General features: G+C 40.1%; 2 protein-coding genes across 2 annotated transcripts in view; one reads left to right on the forward strand and one right to left on the reverse strand.

Moving 5' to 3' along the window:
• GPLD1 (glycosylphosphatidylinositol specific phospholipase D1) overlaps positions 1-7,504 on the forward strand; it is a 25,451-nt gene extending 17,947 nt beyond the window's left edge. The window contains exons 15-25 of the mRNA XM_032181726.1: positions 131-241; positions 1,161-1,235; positions 1,610-1,766; positions 3,263-3,404; positions 3,933-4,032; positions 4,126-4,219; positions 4,844-5,020; positions 5,319-5,479; positions 5,749-5,775; positions 5,862-5,912; positions 6,866-7,504. Of these exons, the coding sequence (XP_032037617.1) occupies positions 131-241; positions 1,161-1,235; positions 1,610-1,766; positions 3,263-3,404; positions 3,933-4,032; positions 4,126-4,219; positions 4,844-5,020; positions 5,319-5,479; positions 5,749-5,775; positions 5,862-5,912; positions 6,866-6,943 (1,173 nt within the window). The 3' untranslated portion in view covers positions 6,944-7,504. The remainder of the gene's footprint in view (positions 1-130; positions 242-1,160; positions 1,236-1,609; positions 1,767-3,262; positions 3,405-3,932; positions 4,033-4,125; positions 4,220-4,843; positions 5,021-5,318; positions 5,480-5,748; positions 5,776-5,861; positions 5,913-6,865) is intronic.
• Positions 7,434-20,660, reverse strand: MRS2 (magnesium transporter MRS2). Its single transcript, XM_032180722.1, has 11 exons — positions 20,465-20,660; positions 20,277-20,350; positions 19,139-19,175; positions 18,494-18,606; positions 17,932-18,105; positions 17,131-17,261; positions 16,340-16,456; positions 13,713-13,865; positions 12,487-12,604; positions 11,597-11,710; positions 7,434-10,510 (listed from the first exon to the last, which is right to left on the reverse strand). The coding sequence occupies exons 1-11, from the start codon at positions 20,658-20,660 to the stop codon at positions 10,400-10,402; spliced, it is 1,338 nt and encodes a 445-aa protein (XP_032036613.1). The 3' UTR covers positions 7,434-10,399.
• Between the last annotated feature and the right edge of the window lie 1,186 nt (positions 20,661-21,846).

The following is a 21,846-nucleotide window of genomic DNA, read 5'->3' on the forward strand; positions in this document are numbered from 1 at the left end:
TTTGGGGATGAGTTTTTATTATCTCTGTTTCCATTTTTTTCTTGCACTGTGATTGTAAATGTGCATTATACTTTGATGGTTTTGTCTTTAAAGCATGTTATTTTCATGAGAGCAATTCCTCTTCTTTTAGCCTTCAGGCAGATTTGGGTCTGCCTTGGCAGTCCTGGACTTTAATGAGGATGGAGTGCTAGATCTGGCAATTGGAGCACCTTCTGTGGGATCTCAGTTTCTCACTTACAAAGTAAGTCATGCGCATGCTTTATAGTGAAATGACTGAAAGAATTTCTATTGTGTCTCAAGGTGTAATATAAAAACAAAGGTTTGTAGCCTTTGTGGTACTGTTGAGTAGATCAAGAAAAGTCTATCTCCCTTTCAGTGGTCTTTTGGCACAAATCAGATTGCAGTTTTGAAGCACTGATGTGCTGGAAACATAAGGAGCCATTCATGGCATCTGAGTGTACTATTTGCGTTCTAAGAACAAAGAGTCTGGAAGGGACCTCATGTCAGTGAGCCTTGTCATTCACTGTCACAGGTCAACAGTTATCTAACATATGATATGGACACAGACACATCCTAAAGTAACCAAATTAGAGAGTTTTAGTGACTTGCAGCCAAATTAGCCCATGTAATGGCTTGAGTGTTTTCAGCCCACCTGAATTGAGAGGCAAAATACATTACATTCATTACATTAAACCACTTCCATTAAGTTTAAAACTCTTCAGAATTTCAGATACTGACTTAGCTTCGTATTCCTAAGTAGGAATTTAAATGCTTGTATGTAGGCCCACTAGCATGGAAAATTACATACATCTGTTGTGGCTGGCAGTGCCTCTGATTACATTAACTAATTGTCAACAAAATTAGAGCCACATGAACATGCATGTAATGAACATAGTATATACAGTATACTGACCTTGCTCCTAAATTACAGTATGATGAAAATGTACTTCTCTGTACTTAGTTTTTTGCCTGGTTATAGCAGTGTTAATTACAACATGAATATTTTTAGGTTTGGGGTGGAAAAGACAAATTTATGAGAAGGCTCTAATAGAAAAATGCGGTTGTATTACTAGTCCTTGCAGACTGTTTTGTTTTGTATTTCATACTTGGTGCTGCCTTACAATTCCTCTCATATTGTGTTTGCTTTTCCTGCTGTTTAGGGTGCTGTGTATGTCTATTTTGGAACTAAGGGAAGAGGCTTGCCATCTCAACCAAATGTTACCATAACTTGTCAGGTACATTAATCAGGCTAAAACAGGGCTACAAAAGCAGGAGGTGAGGTAAAGAGGAAAGGAGCCTGTGAGCTTAAAGAATGAATGTTAAAATCAAACTTCTAATTGCAAGGGAATATGGACATATAATTGGGGATGGTGAAGCAGGTGTTTGCATAGGTTGGTTGTATGTGGGAAAGACATCTGTACTTCAGTGCAGGGGAGGGTGCTGGGTGAACAAAAGGATGCACAGCCCTCTGGGGAAAAAAAAAAAGTTAGTGGAGGGTAATTTGATCAGAAGCAGACAAAGTTAGCCCTTTAGTAGTAAACCCCTCTGTTTTGTTACAGAATTGATGGTTTAAGTTCCATTTCTGTGTTAAACTAACTGTTTATTACAGTATTCCTACTGTAACCTTGGTTGGTCCCTCCTGGCAGCTGACATTGATGGGGACGGAAATGCTGATCTGGTTGTTGGCTCTCCATATGCACCTGGTAGTGGGCAGCAGAGAGGATTTGTGGCGGCATTTCATTCTCATTTCAACAGGAGTGACCAAGGTAGTATTTACTGAGTAAATTAATCCTCTTATGTTATATGACTTCATTTTATCAAGTTGTGCATCACCCCTGGTTAGCTTATCCAGTGCCTATAATGAGAAGTTACTCCTGACACCTTCTAGAAATGAAGTCTGTGTGCATCCTGCCATATTTTCAGCACATGTGAGGGAGGATCAAATCTTTCATAAGAACTGGAGTCCGCTGCAGAGAGAATTCTGTAGTGCTTTTTCAATTTCAGTTCTCTGTCTTGAAGAATTTAACAGTTGTCTCACATTCTTGAGTGCTTCAGTAGTTCTTCTCATGGAGCTTATTTCAAGAAATTTCACTAAAAGGTTAGTCTTTAATTAAATGTCTGGTGATTCAAATGAAGAAAACATAAAATTAAACTTAACTGTTTCTGAGGAATTTAGTTTGATGCCTAACTGATAAAGGTAATCAAAAATGCTGAAGTTCTTTGTGTAGTAAGCATCCACTTTTTCCTATACTACTGTCAGTATCCTATAGTGCTCAGCATATGCTGATTGTCTGATCAGTGAAAATTTATGTATATGTACATCATAGGAAGGTGAATTCTTCCTTCTAGGAGTGCAGTCCTGGATTTTAGTATCTGAGGTGGATAGGCCTGCTAAAGTCATTAGTTTGGCACATGGATAAAACTACAAACTAGTGAGACAAGTGTAAATGAATGACTATGTGAAAGCAAAGAAGCAATGGATTCAATTGCATCTTGGTGATACCAAGGAGAACTTGAAAGATCTTCCTTAGAAATTTGCATATGTACCTTGAGAGATGAATTTTTACTATTGTGTGCTCCTTCATGTGGACAAAAGGGAATGCTACAGGTGAATGCAGTTAGTGAGTACAGGTGACGGAGATCGTTGTGAATGAGGAAGGCCACATAAAGAGGTAAATACAGTTAGCAGTGGTGAGGCAGGACATGCAGATATTTAAAGCTTCATCAGAATCACATAAATGAGTTTTCCAATAACATAACTCCTACTAAATTTTTAGTGTATTTTACTTCATGTAAAATTAGAAACCATAACCAAAATGGATTTTACATTTCAAAACACCCCTGACATTTTTTTAATAACTAAAACACAGAATGAATGACTTGAATTAAAGCCATAATTATTGATGCTCCCTCCCCACCCGGGAAGAATTACAAATTCTGATAAACAGTTTCAATTTTGCCTCATCCCTAAGAAGGACCCATCAGTTCATGGCAGACTTGACTGATAGCCTTTGTGTGCTTTGTCTAGGCTATTGCTATGCTTTAGAAGCAGGCTGTACTGAGTGAAGGCTTTCACCAGAGAGTACAATTGCAGACTGAGTGTTGCTGTGCAGTGAAGTTAGCAGTAACTGGTGCCGTATCACAGGTGGTAGAACTACTTGTAGAAACTTCTCATTGTAGGGTGAAACGCTGGATGATTGCTAATAGAATTTTGTATGCCAGGTTACACCAAGATTTAATTAATACTTTTCTGGTCTGTCAGGACTTCTGTCTGTAGAGGATGCTGACTGGATGGTGAAGGGGGAAGAAAACTATGCTTGGTTTGGATTTTCACTTGACAGCTGCCAACTGGAGAATGTAACATTACTGCTGATTGGTAGCCCTACATGGAAGAGCTGTGTTGGGTGTGTTGTAAATGATTGCTTTATTTCTCCTCTATCCCGCCCTACATTGGTAAAGATTTGTACTAGATTAGACTTCTTGCTTTTCAGGAACTTTCCTCTTTGTCCTTCTTAGACTACTTTTATTCTTATTTTTATGCCTTTACCCTTCCTTTTTGTATTTACAGAGGGGGTCTTTGCTTTTAGAGACACTTAGGAACTTTTGGGGTTTTCTTGGCAGGAGGGGTCACAAAAACGCCAAGTAGGAATGCCTAAAATAATCCTACAAATAGCACTGATGTTTTTAAAAGCAAGCCAAATGCAAAAATGTATTGGATGTTAAGGAAGTGGATGGACAGACAAAGTCTGTGCCCAAAATGTCTGGTAACTCGTTAAAACAAGCATGGGATTACTAAAATAGATTTCTAGGATTTAGCTGCCACTGTTATTCCAAAGTAAAAGGGGAAAATATTTTAAGATGAACTATCATGACTGAATCCACAGAAATCTGAATGTTACTATATACAAATATATTTTACATTCTAATTCAAGCTGTGATCTCTTCTCATCGGATGTCAGGCAGAGTGTTGGGAAGGTGTATGGATACAACCCACCAAGCACAAAGTATCGGTTTGCAGTAGCTGGAGACAAGGTAGGGCTCCCTATATAGTATAGTACTTTATTTCAAATTGTATATAAAGTGTCATTCTGTGAAAATTACATAAGTGTTCTAAAAATCTAACAGGCAATGGGCAGAATGGGTTTGTCTCTGGCCAGTGGTGTGATGTCTGTGGCTGGAATCAACAGAAAAGTTTTGGTGGTGGGTGCACCTACTACAGGTATGTCTTTCTGAAAACTGGAAACTGTTTCTGCTTTGGGATATTCCTTTCTGTATGAGTGAAGAATAGAAACAAAGTTAAAACTTGGAAAAGAGAGATTTTAGCTGCCATAGAATTTTTAAATATTTAGAAAATTTAGAAATAATTAATGTAATCACCTACAGGTGACTTGCATTTTTTTTCAGAGACTTCTATACTGTGCCAAACTTTAATTTATTTCTTTTTCCTTTAAAAATAGCTTCTATTAAAAGCGTCTGTTATCTTGCATTATTTATGTAGCAGTGATTTGCTAGTAGACTGCATGTTTCTTGGAAGTAAAACATAGTATTTTGCACTTACTCTAGGAGTAGGCAGTAAGGAAATGCATGTCAAAATGTAGAACTCTAATATCTGTCCTTTCAAATGAATGCCTATTTTCCCTGCTCATATTGCTAAGAGATTGTTTCTGTGCAAACTGGCATTACTGTCCTGTAACATTTGATGCTTGGTTCTTAAATGATACTATTTGTCCATGTTGCATAATGCCAATATTACCTTCTTGCAAGGTATTTCAAGTACTAAGCCTGAGTTCTTATGTCTGATGGTCAACTTCTGTTACTTTTTTTTTTTCTTTTTTTTCCCTAGACAGCGTGTCTAGGATTTCATTTCTATCTCCTGTGCTGCACCAAGCTGGACTAGCTCTGGTATATGATCTGACAGACAGCACCAAGCCTTCTTTGCTCAGCACATTCAGTGGGGACAGGAGGTTTTCTCGCTTTGGAGGAGATATATGCCTAAGTGACCTGGATAATGATGGACTGGGTAAAGTTAAATGAATCTAGATTACAGAGGTGAAATGTTTTATTCATTGCAACAGGAAGACCAGTCACCTGCGTATTTGTACAAGTGCTAAGCCCAGTCTTCTGCCTCAGTTAACTTGCACAAATATTCTACTCTATCTTCGGAGGAGGCATCTCTAAAACCCCAAACAATGTAGACAGAAATTGAAACATTTTAACTGGAATTTTTGCATTTAGAGATACGCAAATGTCAACTCTCATGTTTTGGCTTAGCATTATTTCACTTCTGATGTCCTGTATCATCCTTGTACTATTTGCAGATGAAATGATTGTGACATCCCCACTGCGAACTAATGATATCACCACGGTACTGTTTGGTGGGGCAGCTGGCCGTGTTTATATTTACAACGGAAAGCAGGCATCCTCAGGGAACATAACAGACCACTGCAAATCATGGATATCTCCCTGTCCTGAGGACTGGGTAAGAAATGATAAAAGTGAAATCATGGCCTAATCATGAAATGTGAAATCATGTATTGACAGGTAAATTAATACCTCCCATGCAGATAACCAGCATGCTGTGCTTGGTTTCAGAAAACTGAAGGTTACTTGTGTTTCCGAACCTGTGTAATTTGGTTCCTCCTGTTTGTTGTCAAGTTTCTTTCCTGTTTAGGATCCAGGGTTATTGCACTGAGCTTTTACTCTCCTAGTGCGGTTCTCTCCACTCACTTTTTTTTTTCTTCTCTTCAGGCACAGTATGTGCTAATTTCTCCTGAGGTGAGTAAATGGAAAACAATTTGCTGCAAGAAATTAAAAAATTCCACTTTAAAAACAGCATTATAACAAGCAGCATTATCTTACAGGAACAGTCAAGATTTGGGAGTTCTGTCATCACTGTGAAATCTGAAAGAAAAGTAAGAAAAACAATTGCTGCTGTTGCTTCATTATGTCTATCTCATCTGCATATACTGGTCAGCACCTCACATCTTACTCATTTGCAGAAGTCCAAAGTGCTTTTACATCATGAGTTAAGTTCTCCTTTAAGTCACTCTCTGCTGATAATTAAAACCATTTTATAGGTGCACGAACTGCGGAGTTGTCAAAATTTTGGCACCTGAATTGAAAGGGTGCCAAATTTGAAATTACCTGAAATCTGGCTACTTGGGAGTTTCCTGAAAGGTTGCCCTAGCACAATGAGCACAAATGCTAGTTAGCTTTACTGTTCAAACGAACCTGTATGCAAAGTGGCTGCTGAGCTGTACTGTAAACAAGGCACCCGCTTTCTTAGTGCTTGTTCAGCTCAGGGGAGTCCAATGTTCTTCTTAGTCTGATGCAACCTGTGTAAGAACACCTCAGCAGCAGGCTGAGATGTGCAATTGGTCTTCAAGAAATGGTGTTTGACTTCTTCCTCTTAAATCATACACTGGAGAAACACCTGGAAACGCAAATGCATCTAAGCTAGGTTAGGGTGTGTAATCCAACACTCACAACACACATCGCTGCTGGTTGTTGTGTGAATGCATGTGAGGAAGTTTTCCAATCAATTGTGTTCCTTTGCTATGGCACCAATCCAGTCCACACTCCAGCTTTATCTGTATTGATCTTGCTCCTGAGAAAGTTTGTGCTGGCAAAACATTTGACTAGTTCTAGTTTTTTCCAGTTCTCCAGGTAGAAGAGGTCTGTTTGCCAAATTGTTTTGTTAACTGTTATTCTGATGAGGTGGTTTGCTCTCCCGTTTCTCCTCATCACATTTCTATACGACACTAACAATAAATAGACAAAATCCAGTTTCTATGAGGGAGGCTTAGAGCAATCATGAACCAGTATTTGCATTTTGCTAACTGTTCTCCCATATCCATTTCTACAGAAAGAAGTTGTAGTGGCAGCAGAGAGAAGTTCAGCGAAAGCTCGACTTGGTGGAAGGCTTTTTGTCTACTCACTCTGAACGGTCATGGTAATCTTTAAGACCAGGGCAAAAATGGTGTTCTAGTGAAGAATCTCTATAGTATCTGTGATACTTTCCCTTAACCCATACAAACCAACAAGACCACAACAGCAAACTTCAGTAGATACACAGCCTAGATAGCTAGGTAGGGTCCCAGATAGTATGGAGTGAGGGATGGTCACTGTTTTTAAGTGATGGTGAATCATTGAAGCTGAATTACTGAAATGAATTCTTGTTGTGAAGTTAAACAAAAGATCTATTAATCAATGTTTAGCAGCACTGAAGCGCTCTACTACTTAGTACACACCTAATAATTAAAGTAGCTTGATGTATATATTGAACGCATATAGAAATGTTGCTTACCTCACCATAAACATCAACTACCAGGCAAGTGATCTCTCCTAACCTCTGGGAGTAACTTTGAGAGGCATCCCTGCCGAAGGGGAGATCACTGCTGCAGCCCACTGCTATGCAGGAGAGCACAATGGGCTGTAGTGGCTGCAAATATTCACAGCGTAAAGTTGTTGACTTGTAGTCAAAATTCTTCCTTTTACTGTCACAGGCAGTTTTTTCTCTTTCATATTCGTAGTTTCTCAACTATACTGGCTCTGCATAGGAGTTCAGGTCTTTGACTGTACGATTTTACACTTGCATCCAATTAGGCCTGTTTACTAGCAATGCCTGAGCCAGAGTGCCACCAGCATGAGATGGAGGGAGTGCAACCATCACAGGGCTGTAACCGTCACAGTGGTTTGACTTACAAAACAACCAGAGCTAAGTCAGTCATGCAAGTGGATAAATTAACTCTGTTGTGAGTGGTAGCAACACTCAACCTAGTAAGCAAGCTGGTCTGAAGCCTTTTTGGAGACTTGAAATGAGCAGAAGGCTAGATTCTGGTGGCTATATTTGGCTCTATAAATTATATTGAGGGGCTGTGTCAGCTTCAGCTCTAATTATCATGTCACCTCCTTGACTGATCAGGTGTGAATATTTTCTTGACAAAATCAAGATGGAATCACACATAATTTACATTCCTAGTACACTGTGATACTGACAGGGGTTCTAAGACATTAAAAGTTGCTGTCAAAAGAGTAAGTATAGAGGAAGGGCAACCACCCAGAACAGGTAGATGCCAATAAGGATCCTCTCTGTCACTACCAAGTCTCAAGGCCCACATTGAGGATGTAGAACAGCTGGGGTCTCCCAGGGAGAAGAGCGCAAGCAAAAGTGATTAAGTTGTAGGAAATACTTTTGCTTTTCCACTCATGGCTGAGACTACTCTGATACCCTTTTTAAGTTTTTATGTGAAATTCCATGACCGTAGTAACTTAGAATTGTGCTTTTATTGCTAACAGTATTGGATTCAGCTAACTCACACTAATATTGTATGATACATGTTAACAGTGTGCATCAGTATCTATTAAAAAACTTGAGCAGCAAAATGTGATGCTCTTATTATCGACACTAATACACAGACGTGTATGTATCTGCATTTCATCTTTCTTGCCTCTGTCACAAACATAAGGCATTACTTTTATTTTAAGTAACACAAGTCAGTGGAATAACACAGATTTCTAAATGCCATACTCCAAGGATAACACATCTCAACTTACCTTGTTAAGAACTCTCTCAGGAAGGTTGTCTTTAAAAAAAGATGACAAGGTAAACATTAGCTTGATGTGTTCTGCCATCTATTTTGGGGACCTAACTTGCTCAGATAATAGAAAAAATAACCACACAGCTGTTACTTAGAAAACTGAACTTTACGAAAGCAGTAACCAGATGGAACTGGGAGCACTGAGCACTGTACTTACCTTGCAAATCTATAAATAGTGGTATGAGGCAAAACAAGCAGTGCATTTATAAGGGCAGAAAAAAAAAGGTTTTTTTTTTTTAAACTAAAATTGTTGATACCAGTATGTTCTGGAACAATTCTGTTCTTAACATACGGTCTCCACTGGCTTTATTTTTTCTATATATGATCTCTGGGTAATTTTGTTGCACATTAACTCATTTCGTTACTCGAATTGCATGAAAACCGTTAAAAGTTTGTATAGGTCTGTAAAATGAAAGGCAGTCTTGTAACAGAACTGTCTTTCTCTCAGTGCTTTTATTCTGCTTTAAGTCACTTATGTACAGGAAAAGGAGGCAATATGCTATGCAGAGGTCTCACTGTACAGAGGAAAGAGCTTGGAAAGCATATGTGAAAGACTCCCAAACAGCTGTATCAACACATTTGAGTTCTGGCCTAATGCAACTATTACTTGCTTGAAAACATCACATCCGTATCCCTTCTCTCACTGCACTTTCTTGGAGTTTATCAGCAATGGTATGAGAGCCACTGTTTTTTCCGCTACATTGCTCAGTTTAGGACCTGTGCTCTTTCTTTTTAAACAGATCTATCTGTTACAACTAAAGGCTGCAAAATGTTCACCTATAATCTTAAAAGCATTACAAAGTCCATTAATTTTCTCGCCTTTTCATGCCTTTTGTATCTGTAGTTGAAGTCTCATACAGAGCAAGAGCAACCATTTGAAAATAATTTAGTACAACAGATTTAAACCATACAATGACCATGGGCCTGCATAATCCTGATTTTTGTACTCTTTATTTCTATTCTGGACTTGTTTTGAGTTCACAGCTATGGTTGTCTTTTCAATCCCTGCAAGTACAGTGATCTGTCTGGTGGCACCCAAGGAGCAACTCACTGTATGTTACTGAGGTTAAAAAATCCCAAACAAAAAACTAGACAGTGACCTGATTTGGAAGACTTTCATACTCCCTTTACGGACTGAGAGAAGCCAGTAGAGAACTATGCCCTGAGAGTTCAGAGGTAAAGTAATTGTTACAGAATACCCAAAATAAGTAGTCATGTTTCAAAGCTCACTAAAAGAAGAAGAAAAAGTATTATTTTTGGTTACTGTCAATTTTGAAGTAGTGCTTCACAAGGGATGCAGGTATACTTTTTGCTTAGGAAAATTAATTCTCTCCAATTAAGTAGGGCTTTAAAAAAAGAAAAAGAAAAAAAAAAAGGGCACTTTTGGGGTAGATTTTTTCTTAGATAATTGAAGGCAAGTTGCTAAACCTGCAGTTCAGAATGAGAATTACTGATTAATTAGCTGACTGCTGTCATCCTTTAAGCTTATGCTTAATGCTGCTCTTTAGAAAGACCATTACCTGAGTTTAGTGTTTGACAGAAACACTTAAAATGAGTATGTATATGTGATACTGAAATCTAATGGAACATACATGGAGTGGCGGTGAAACTATTGTGGAAAACATGTCGCTCTTTCCCTCTTTTTGTGTGTAAGTATTGAAATCTCACCATAGGTTTTTGGCACAAAATATATATTAAATTAAAGTTTAGAAATTCTTAAGGTTTTCAGTAAGGAAGAACAAATATAAGTGTCCAAAGTCTGCCCCGTAACAGTAAAAGTCTCTTTCTTCCTGCTGTTCTTATTGGTTTGTCAGCGTGCTTCTGCTCAACCCAAATGTTTCTGCTTTAAGGTCATTCTTTATCTCCACTCTTTGAGCTGCTGGCTGTGATTTTCTCAAAACTGCAGGAACCTAGGCAAGATACAAAATAGCCTTTAGTTACAGGAGAAGCTGCTCTATATATAGGAGAAGGAAATCAAGATTTAGAGAGGTCCGAATCCTGCTTTTTCTCTTATGTTCAAGGACAGTCTCTGGCTCCTCCCTCCTATCCCTTTCAGTACATTTCTCCAAGCCAGAGTCAGTATGTCTTAGTCTTGAGCAACACTTGAGAATAATCAGTCAATTGTAGCCATAGTCAACAATTAACAAACTACTTCCATCTGCCTCTTAACAAGCAAGAGAGTGGAGGGAAAAAGGGGAGTTTATCTTGGTCTCTCTTTCTTTGGTCACTTGTAGGAACTTAACTTTTGAATCCACTGATACTTCTCTGTTATAATTATTCAGAACATAAGCAGACAATACACTCCTGTATGTTTTGGTAGCAAAAGGTAGTGAACATGGCAAATGACTCATACAAAATTTTGCTAATCTGAAGACTGCCTCCTTAGAAATTTTCATACAGCTTGGTGACATGGCTCTACAATGCCATCAGCATCAGTGGCAAAGAAGATGGCTATTGCAAACTTCTGATTGGGAGTCAGGACATCGCAACCATGGAACCATTCTTCAGAGAGATGTTGCAGCTAGTCCTGTCCTCATCTTCCTTTCACTTTCATCTTCTCTTTTATGAGAGGGACCACAGATACAGAGTTAGTATGCACATGGAAGGAGGAGGACAGCATCCCTTATGTCCCTCACCACAAAGGGACTTCTGCAGGAGCTCAGAGGGCAAATTAGGGCTACTTCTACCATTAGTCTCAGCTTCCCTTGGGCTGCTAGGTGAAAGTGAATATGACATCTCTCAGAGAGCCTGCAGCTTCACTTTAGCAACAGCACACAGTATCTTACTGCTCAAATACATCTTTGCCAGAGTTGGACCTCCTGCCTCTTTCAGTCCAGGTAGGGAGAACCTTCTCCTTTGTCAAGTCAAGAAACACTGACTTAGCTTAACTCCCTGCAAGCTCTATGACGCACCCCTCTACAACTGTTTATTTGCTGCTTTAGAGATGAATTGTACATACAGAGTATGAAGCAGAAATCCTAGCCAGCCATACGTACATGAGGAGGTAGTGAAGGTTCTAGGTGCCGCCCAAGGAAGGAAAGCAAGCGCCGCCATATCAGGCCACTTCCCAGAAACATAATCCCAGTCACCAGCCAAAATATTCTGGGGTCCTAAAAACAGAACATCCCCATTAGTTAGGCAACTCTTGCTTCAGGGATTTATCCAAACATCATCTGTCACTCCCCACCAGTTTTCTTGTCCTTTATGGCAGGGAAGTGGTAAACCCTCCACTATCAACAGACAAACCCTACCACGGAAAAGGACTGTTTTATAGCAAAACGTTTTATTTAGGAATCACCTTAATGTATTCTGTTACCGTCCCATGCAGTTTTCCATCCTTCACCAGGAGTTTGGAAATTCAAGCCTTCTATTTAAAGGACTTCTATTTAATAGACTTTAAAGGAAGAGGTCTTTCTGTGTTTTTATTTATTTAGTCATTTTAAGACAGCACATCCAATTATAAATACTGCCCTTGATATAGGAATAACCATGTAATCAACAGTAGAGTATCTCCTCTGGTGTGTAGGGAACACCCTCTGGCTGCTTGCCAGATAGCTTTATATTTGGAAGACAAAGCTTGTTTTTTCAGAAGCACTGATGATTATTAAAGAAACACGAACATTGTTGTACAGTTAGTCCTTTTTCAACTATACTGTTGTCTTCTCATTTCTTTCCCTTGGACATTACATAGACAAAAAAACCTGTTATACTGTGCAATTAGCCATGAAGTAATTTGCTCTCAAAAAGGTGACACATAGGGCCCCATGCTACATTATCTTGCTTCACACATTAATGCAAGTCTGGAATGGAGTTGTACTGGACGTAAAATGCACTATAAGAGTGCCCATGTTTTATGTCACTGATAAAAGCAGCACTCATTCCTTACCTCTTCAAGAGATGACTCCAAGTTCATACCAAATGCAACTCCTATGAGTCCAAAGAGAGAGAGAGAGAAAGTCCCCATAGTCAGCTGCAAGTTCAGTCTCATCATCACATTACGGTGGCTAAAGAAGGGAGAAACATCTGTAAGGGGAACCCAAAAATTGTTCTGCTGCATAAATTCTCAAATTCCATCCAGTATGCATTAAAACCAAACAATTAAATAGAGGAAGTCATGACAGAATTAGTAAGCACACGAAACAACAGTATAAAAGAGACTTGCTTTGAAATTGCTGCATGAGTGTACATTTAAGGCAGTAGGTTCTGCATAATCATCAGCTGACAGGGGTTACTCACTTTTTAGAGGTATATGCACATACTAGAAGTTAAATTCCACGGAAATTTCTCTCTCTCACTACTAATTTACTGAAAGTTATGTCAATAGTCACAGCCAACAAAAATTTACTGTTATCTTGCAAATGAATATACTTACAAAGCAAAGTCAGTAAAGACTGAAGACTATAAACTTAAGCCTGTTTTGTAGAATTCTATATTTCTGGGAAGAGCTGAATAATTTCTGTGGCTTCCTGATACAGCATTCACCAATTGCTTATACAGATAATTCCTCAGTAAAGAGCAGAAAGAATTATTAAATATTCACCTCAAAGGCAAGGTGGCATGTGCTTGCAAATGCAAGCTACAATTACTTTTCAGTTAAAAAGACAACTTGTGGTGAAAACTGCAGCACACATAAATAAAATACTTGCTCCAAAATTCTTTGTTTTTGAATCATGGCATAGGGTGATAATGCAACTTGTACTGAACAGCTGAGAAGCCTAGCCAGACTCTTATTTAAATAAACACTTTTACTAAATTAAAATTATACTCAGAAAAGTTTGCTCTTATTTTGGCCCTAAATTTGCAGACATTTTCTTTAGTGAGTAGTTCCCCAAAAGGATCTCAGAGTGGCTTAGTTTCACCTGCTGGTGAAAACCATTACCTAGGCTACAGAGGTTTTTACATATTACTAATTAGGGTGTTTTGTTGCTTTGCTTTATCTGGTTCAGTGATAAAAAAGTGCAATGCAGCTTCTTCTGCTGTGACTGCAAGTCCATTCAAACCCTCATGAAAATGGAAATCCCCAGCCTTCCTTTATTGGCAGTGATTTGAGAAAGAACAGGCTGCATTACATTCTGCTCAGCTTTTGACACTGCAACAGACAGCATAGCTTACCTGTCCAGGTTGATAAAGATTATGCTTTCCGAGTCATCAATCAATACCCTGAGTTCACGAGCTTCGTTTGCAAGATCTTCTGCTTGTCGGTAATAGTTCTCCAGCAGCAGTTCCATTTCTTCTGCATGGTCAATCCCAGATGTGCTCTCCTCACTGCGTGCAACAATTTGTATTTTTTTGGTTATATACATGTTGTATTAACATGCATTGCTGATGCGTTAAAGACAAGGCACATAGAAGAGTTGCAGCTGACAGCCAATAGAGTACTGACACTAAATCTCAAAATCCAATCTTTTAAGTTACAAAGGAGTCCTCCATCAATACCGATGGCATAAAATAAAAGGCATATATTTTTAAATTAGCTGATCAGTACAGGCAGTCAGTTATTTTGAGTTAGCATTTGATGTGCTCAAGGCATGCATAGCAACACGAATTCTACTTTTTCAGCTATTAAAACATTATCAAGTAAGTGCTGACATTTGGGGAAAGATAAAACTTAATTTTTTGGTGCCCTCAAGTGGTGGAAGTTGATAATGGCGCAGTCAAAAACCACAAGAATAAAACAGAACCAAAAGTCAACACATACATAATCACATGGTTAGGGATGTGTCTTAGGCATATATTAAAAAAGTTTAGTTGTAAGGTGCTTCAGCTATACACAGTAATTACTGCAAAACTTTTTGGGAGCATGAAGCTGCTTAAGAGTGAGTGTCAAGTGGAAGATGCTGCTCTCCTAAGTAAAGTATGTCTGAGACTTCCATCTTACTGCATTGTCCAGAATGCTGGATCACCAGCCTTCTCTAGAACAGATAGGTAATTTTTTAGGGGTGTGCCGGATTCTTCATTACGTAGACAAAAGGTACCCAAGATCCAGGAGAACACTGAAACTAGCAGCAAAGCCAGGATGATTCTTCAACCATTTTACTTTTGTGGTATGATCTCAATTTCTCTAGACAGACTGAACTTTCTACAGAATCTCCTTGGGGCATTGCTGACTGTTAATGGAACCTCTCTGAAATGGTTTCTCATGGAAGTTAGTGCTGTATCTTAAGAATCAACCCACTTAAGGTCCCCAGGGACATTTAACAGCAATCCTAGTTTCTCTCTTACGGGGCTGAAACTGAGTTAGCCAGCCTGATTTCAAAGCCCTTCAAACCTAGAGGTTTTTACTTCATTCAGAGGAGCAGGGTTGGGGATTTGAAAACTTTGAACACTATCTATTGTATTACAGATTCAGCTCAAGATCCTATTTGATAAGTATCTTTATACTGGCTCTTCAGTAGGTACTAAAAGGGAAACAACAGGCATAAAAGCTTAAAAACACCTGCCATCTGATTTGTTTTCATTAATTGGCCTCCATCTGTCTCCTGAGTCTTTGATTCTCTGCTGTTCCTTCACACAAAGATAGAATGCCTGCCTCATCTTTTCTTTCTGGTTTCAGCTCACCATTCCTGCATCAATGTGCCTCCTATCTGGGTTCTTCCAGATAGGCTTCTTGAATTCATCACTTGTATCCTGGGCCCACACTGCCAGCCTGTCTGCAAACACGCTGCCATGGCTAGCATTTGCCAGTATGCCTCATGCATGGACTGCCTCACAACATCCTGTTGTATGGCTCCAGCAGTCTTCACAACCTCCCATCACCTCTTGCACTTTTGTGCAATGGTGGCAGCTTGAAGAGGTGACTCCAGGCTTGTCCTGATGTGAGAATTCAAGAGCCCTCCCAATACTGCTCCAGTAGATGCACTAGAAATGCAAACTGCATCCCAATTACGGAGTACAGAGTTTATATCGTACATTTAGACTAAACTCTGCAGGGCAAGAAACTTATTTCCTGACTGCAAACACACTACTGCGTGAACAGTATTAATATACCCACACATAATGTGGCTAGGCATAAGTATTATGCCTCACAAAGGACCTAAAAGGTATTTTTTGTTCTCTGCTTAAAAAGAGAACACATTTGTATGCCCAAGATCTAAACACGGCTCATCCTAAAGCACTAGGATATGACATACATTATATTTTTGCTTTTTAGTTTTTGTTTAAAGTGACCAGCGCTTCTAATGATGTGTGTGATCCTTCATCAGGACTATCTCTTTGTGTATGTTTTTACTTAAATGCCACTCTTACAGGTGCACTTACATTGCCCCAAAGCTTCCTTCCTACGACTTCTGCTGGTGAGCAAAAAGCTGGAAACAAGGCATTCAGATCACTTCTTACAAAAGGAAGTGTGGTGTCTGACTCATTCAAGACAAATTTTAAAAACTGCTGCTTTGTTTTGTTGGTGAAACTGAAAAAAATTCTCCCAGGAAGCGTTAATTTGTACTGGAATTTACTGCATTTGCTTTTTTTCCTGCTGCCATCCTGCTCCCACCCCAATGCATACTAGATGAACTGGTCTACTACGCCAAGAACTATTTGTAACTGCGTATATGACTAGTGCTACTGAACCTCCTCTCCAGAACGGTGGATACAACCATTTGTGAAATGACTAACATCGGGGCTTTAAAAATTTTAAGTCTTTTTCATTCTGCTTTTTGGAGGGGAACATCCAGATTAGTGTTCAAGTTCTCCTTAAATAAAACACGCTTTTAAAAAAGTATATGGTTTCATAATATACATACAATACTTGTGGATCAGTCCATTTAGATAGACAGAGCTCTTCTATTAATTCTTCTTCATCTAGAATCTCCAGAATTGTTTCTTTGAAAACTTTAAGATCTGTTTCCAGTTCTGACAAGCTGAAGAAAGAACAGGCAAGAAGTCAAGTAATCCCACTGGCACCAACGCATAAAGGTAATCTTTAGATGATTTTGCCAGCACCCTTGCCAGACTGACTGCCAGGGAAGAGTTCTTTGAAGGGTTCTGAGAGGTGCTTTAAATAAAACTCTCTAGAGGCCACACATTCAGCAGTGGTGGTAATATATCCATGAACCAGCGAGCAATGCACAAACACTGAAAGGGATTCAGCTGTGTTTTCTGGATATATTTACAAGAAACTCAGAAAAAAAGTAAGCACTCATGCAGGGAGTGCATTTTTGCACTGTCCTTTAAGACAGGATAATACATGAAGTAAACTTAAAGGACAGAACCAATGGCTAACCTTTTTTGATATTATAAGGAACGTTTTGTTCTATCAGATCTTAATGTTATCTCTTAGATGTTATTTTGTTCTATTAAGTGCTATTTAAGAAACCTGACTGTATTTCTGACAAATCACGACAGATTTTCTGTTTTTTTTTTCCCATATCACTAGGTATTTCACACACTGATTTTAACATTCATCAATAAGATACACAACCCAGCATGACAGTAATCTATGAAATCCATACCAGATACCATTTTTCTAACTTTTCATTGCGTATAATTTTCTATGGTCATCTTGTAGTCTCTTCACAGCTTACTCTTTATTTACCTCTTGCCATTTTGAAGGAGAATGTGTAGTTTACTCCTATCCACAGACAAAAGCTTGGGGTCCACTAGAGCTTCCAGTGTCTCAAGGATCTGAGGCTGCAAAGTGTTAAGTCTCCCCTGCAGTTTGCTGATCTAGATAACAACATGATCCTTCATAAGAATTAAAGCAATACCTTTAGAATGGCCAGGGCAACTGGTTCCTGTCTCCAAACACAGAATTCATAGTAACAGGCAGTTAACAGTTTCCTTTCAAGTACCCTGAAAATATGGTGCCACTTACAGACAGATAATGCCAGTGTGAAATACAGTATTTTATAATAGTGATTTGCACTGAACTGAAAATCATTCATAATCACACTAACAAAAGACAAAATATTATTTATCTAGAAATGTCATATCACCATTAGCTAGCACAGATTAGCTGTAACTCGCTATCTGACTCCTACCCAAGAGCCAAAAAAAACCTCAGTGCTTCTGCATATCATTCTATTTCAGTCTTTAGAAAGGTAGGATAATTTGGTTTTGTATCTCCAAACAATGGTGAAGCCACCACATCCTTATGTAAGTTGTTGCAATAATGAATTTTCCAGTTAGCATTTTTTTGGGGAGGGGATGAAAACACAAACACACAAAAACTTTAGAAAATTAAACCAACAAAACCCCAAACCAATAAAGAGCTTCTATAATAAGCGTGGAATACATATAAAACATGTATGTATACATATTAACATAAGAATAAAATCATACTATATTTTCTATGAAGCAACAACTTTGAAAACAACTTAAAAGCCAGACAGCTCACCCGGTACTGCAGGATTGCTTCTATGGCTCGGAATTCAAAGGGCAGGGAATATGTAACTAGCTGACCTTCTCCGGCGAGCTGAGATGCTAGTTCGTTGAAGAGCCAGTGTTCCAGATTTAAATTACGATAATCTAGTATCAGAAGAAACTCTGGTGTTATGACAGCCTTCAAGAACTGAAAGAGACAGCATACATGTGGTAGTCCGAAATAAAACCTCTGAAGATTTCTCTCTGTTCCTGACTATGTAGTACATTAAGTAATTTAGGCATTGATAAAAGCCACTCTTCAAATATCTTTTCAGGCACAAAAACTCTAGAGTATTCAGAGGTAGCCTTGTGATAATGGGGGTAAGGTCAAGAAGTGGCTCCTGGTCATTTTTTAGTCTTTACTTCTATGATCAAGTTCATACTGTTTCTCCTGTGCCCAACTAGCAAAATGCTCATTAATAAGTATTTCTCGTAAACCCATTCCTCTGATTGCTAGCCACAGCTTCAAAGACACATTTATTGTTAGGTTACATGTCATAGAAAGTTGCTCTTAAAGTTTATAGGGAAACCATTACCTCCATTCGCATGATGATCCTGTTGTTCCTAGTTGCAATGCTCATGAGGTGTTGAAATCTTAGATCTCGAGCTTGAAGACCCAATTCCTGGTACAATTCTGTTTTCTTTTTTTCTATCATAAAAATATTATTAGATGAAGACATCTAGGGGACAAGCATGTATGTCCTGAAATTACATTTTAGTCTTTTACTCAGTCTCACAAAACAAAAAGAGCTATACTGTCTTTAAAACTGTTTTTCTCGCATTCATTCCTCAATTCATTCCTTATTTGTTATGAAGTTTAAAAGTTTGTATCTTGAGCAGAAAGAGAAAAATTCTAGATGGAAGTGAAGAAGTTGGCCATGGTAATTAATTTAATGTCAGAAGCCAAGTGGCTGATTTGAGCAAGTACACATAACTCTACAGGAGGGTAAATAGCAGGGTGGGAAAATGATATTAATTAAAATTATACAAATACTGTAATGATGAAGATGCTATGAAGGCCTACAGAAGGCAGCAAAACAGAGGAGACATTGCAACACGGCAAATTAATAAGCACAGTGAAGTAGACTTAAAACAATCTTCTACCCCATGTAGATACTCAACTGGGCTTTTCCGTATTGGACAAGAGAAAAAAAAAAAAGGAAAATACAATGGAAACTCACCAAAAAAGGTAGTATTCCCCTCTTTGTCGAGCTTCATCTAGAAAAGTGAAAAAAATATATTTTTTTTCCCCCACATGATTACTATTAAATAAGCACAAACCATCTGAAATTGCTTGCACTTGCCCAGGGGTCAAATGGAAAATATATGATGAGGAAATAGTAATTTTTTATACCCTCTCTTCACTGTTCATCCAAACTATGAAAAAGTTTGCCCCAAACTGCCATATATTTCACTGTGTTTGTCCATACACCAACCCAAAACTAGTGTCATCTGCACGATGATGTTCCCATGTAAGCCTTGGAAAGGAGGTGATTTCCAGAGGATCAGATGTGTTTTGGCACAAAAGGGTACCCTACATTCTGGATTACCCATTCTGCCATTTCCTCTGGTGTTGTCAGAAAAAAATATATGTAAAATTTTAAAAGAGTAACACAAGTGGGGTAGTTAGGCCCTGTGTCCATGTCAAGTATTATTAGAACAGCAGATGGTAACTGGCATCCTTCTTTTCTTAGCATTTGCCATCCTGATTAATTGTAACGCTTATCTCCTGGCAAAATTAATTCACTGGAAAAACTGCAAGGTCTGGTTTAATCAAAGTTTGCCCTTTTGCTTGTAAACCATGCAGCTTAATTCTGTATCGCTGGCTTTAGAAATAACCTTCCATGAACAAAACATACCTCGGCATGCACTGCAGTGGAGCTGCAACACGAATTGCATGCCCACACGCGCCCAGCTGCACGCACTGTGCTCGTCATTGCCAACAGGAGGCCTTACATCCCCTTGTGGCATTGACACAGTCAAACAAGCAGCCTGCAAACAGCCTCCAGGCTCATTTAATAAGGGATATGTGGACAATCTGTCCCTAGGTCCTACATACATGTATGTTTAGGAGTTGCTGTTGCTGTGACCCAGGAATAACAACTGCGGGAGCCACTAGCAAGCCTGCAGCAAGAAAACTTCCGTCACATGCTTTAACTTAGAAAAACACCTTGATGAAACGCCTGCTCCACAGCCGGCCCTTAAGTCTTGAGGTGACAACTCAGAGCCAGAAACACCCCCCGGGGAGGTAGGGGGGGAACCGCAGGGAAGCCGCCCCTGACGGACCCGTCACCCCGCACAAGCCTGCGCGGCGCTTACCACGGCGAAGACGGGCGACACGCTGGCCAGGGTGGCTTGGGAAGCCTCGGCGGCGGGGTGCTGGTAGAACGTACCTGGGAGAGGAGGAGGAGGAGGAGGAGGAGGCCGGTCACCCACACGGGTGTCACCGACCCGGGTGTTGCTCTCCCCTGCCCCCTTCCCCTTCCCCCGCCCGCCCCGCCGCTCACCGGCCCCCCGCAGGCGGCGGTCGCAGGGCGGCAGCCGCAGGGCCGCGGGCCGGGCCAGCGCCGGGAGCAGCCCCCGGGGGCCCCGCGGGCGGGTCCCGCCGCCCGGCCAGCCCCGGGGGGCGCAGCTGCAGCTCCAGCCCCGCACAGCCCCGCGGCGGCGGCACAGCGCCACGGGCAGCAGCGCGCTGCGGAGCATGGGCACGGCGCGGCCCCGAGGAGCCCGGCCCGGCACGGCCCGGAGCGCCCTCAGCGCCTCGCAGCGCGCAGCCGCGGCGGAGGAGGAGCGAGGCCGTCACCCGGTGTGTTTACACGGCAGCTTTCCCTGCAGAGGGGCGGTGTGGGCAGTAGGGGCATCTGCCGTGGTTGGGCCTGCTGAAGCATGGGGATGGGCGTGAATCTGAATCCTGGGTTCAAAGCCCTGCGTCGGTGTCGCGTGTCAAAATAAAGCGCTCGTCACTACTCAGCCTGGAAATAAAACTAGTGATTGTGCTGCTCGTGAAGGGATTCGTGCAGTGTGGCAGCCCCAGCTGGACTGCACGCATCCAAACGCTGTCCTGAACTCTGGTCTCAGTCTCAAAGACAGGCGTCGGGGCCAAATTTTCCCTCAGCTGCACTGTACGTTAAGGGAATTGGATGGAGGTGACCAGAGGACAAACACTGGTCCCTCATCTATCTATCTACCTATCTATCTATCTATCTATCTATTTATCTATCTATATCTATTTATTTTCTGCAGGTCCTGATTTCACCAATGTGCATACGTGAGTATGCACGTGTGGAGTCAGAAGGATGTCTTACACACACTTTGCACAAAGACAGATGACTTAGTGAGGAAGTAATTAAATAAAAATGTTCCTTAGTGATTATATACAGCATACATGCGCAAGCTGAAGCCAACATACTTTTTCAGTTTTAAGGGTAAGCCTGGCTCAATGCAAACGCCTGCCCTGTTTGCTTGATAAAAAAAATGAAATCCACTGAAATGAATAGTAGTGCTTCAGATGTGGTTAACCACAGCAGGTGGCAGTATGTACATGACTCATTTAATGCTCTTGGATATGATAGATACTTGAACAAAACAAAATCTGGAAATACCGGACAGCACAGAAAACACTGCAGGAGAGCAAGAAGCTAAGATGTATGATTGCTGGCAACTACTTGCAGCTTCTGTTGACTGTATGTTTAGAATGCAAAAGCTAGGGAAGCATCCGAAGGATTATCTGCCAGAAATTTACATTTAATGAATTTGCAGCAAGTCTTACACAGCTGATGCTTCACTCTCCTCAGTAAAAAAGAGAAAAAAAGATACTGGTTTGATCTATTTGTTTTCCTTTGTCCATCTGTTATCCTGGCTGCTGACACAACACAAGTGTTAGAAATAA

The sequence above is a fragment of the Aythya fuligula genome, chromosome 2 (assembly GCF_009819795.1).
Source record: "Aythya fuligula isolate bAytFul2 chromosome 2, bAytFul2.pri, whole genome shotgun sequence".
In the NCBI taxonomy this organism is placed as follows: domain Eukaryota; kingdom Metazoa; phylum Chordata; class Aves; order Anseriformes; family Anatidae; genus Aythya; species Aythya fuligula.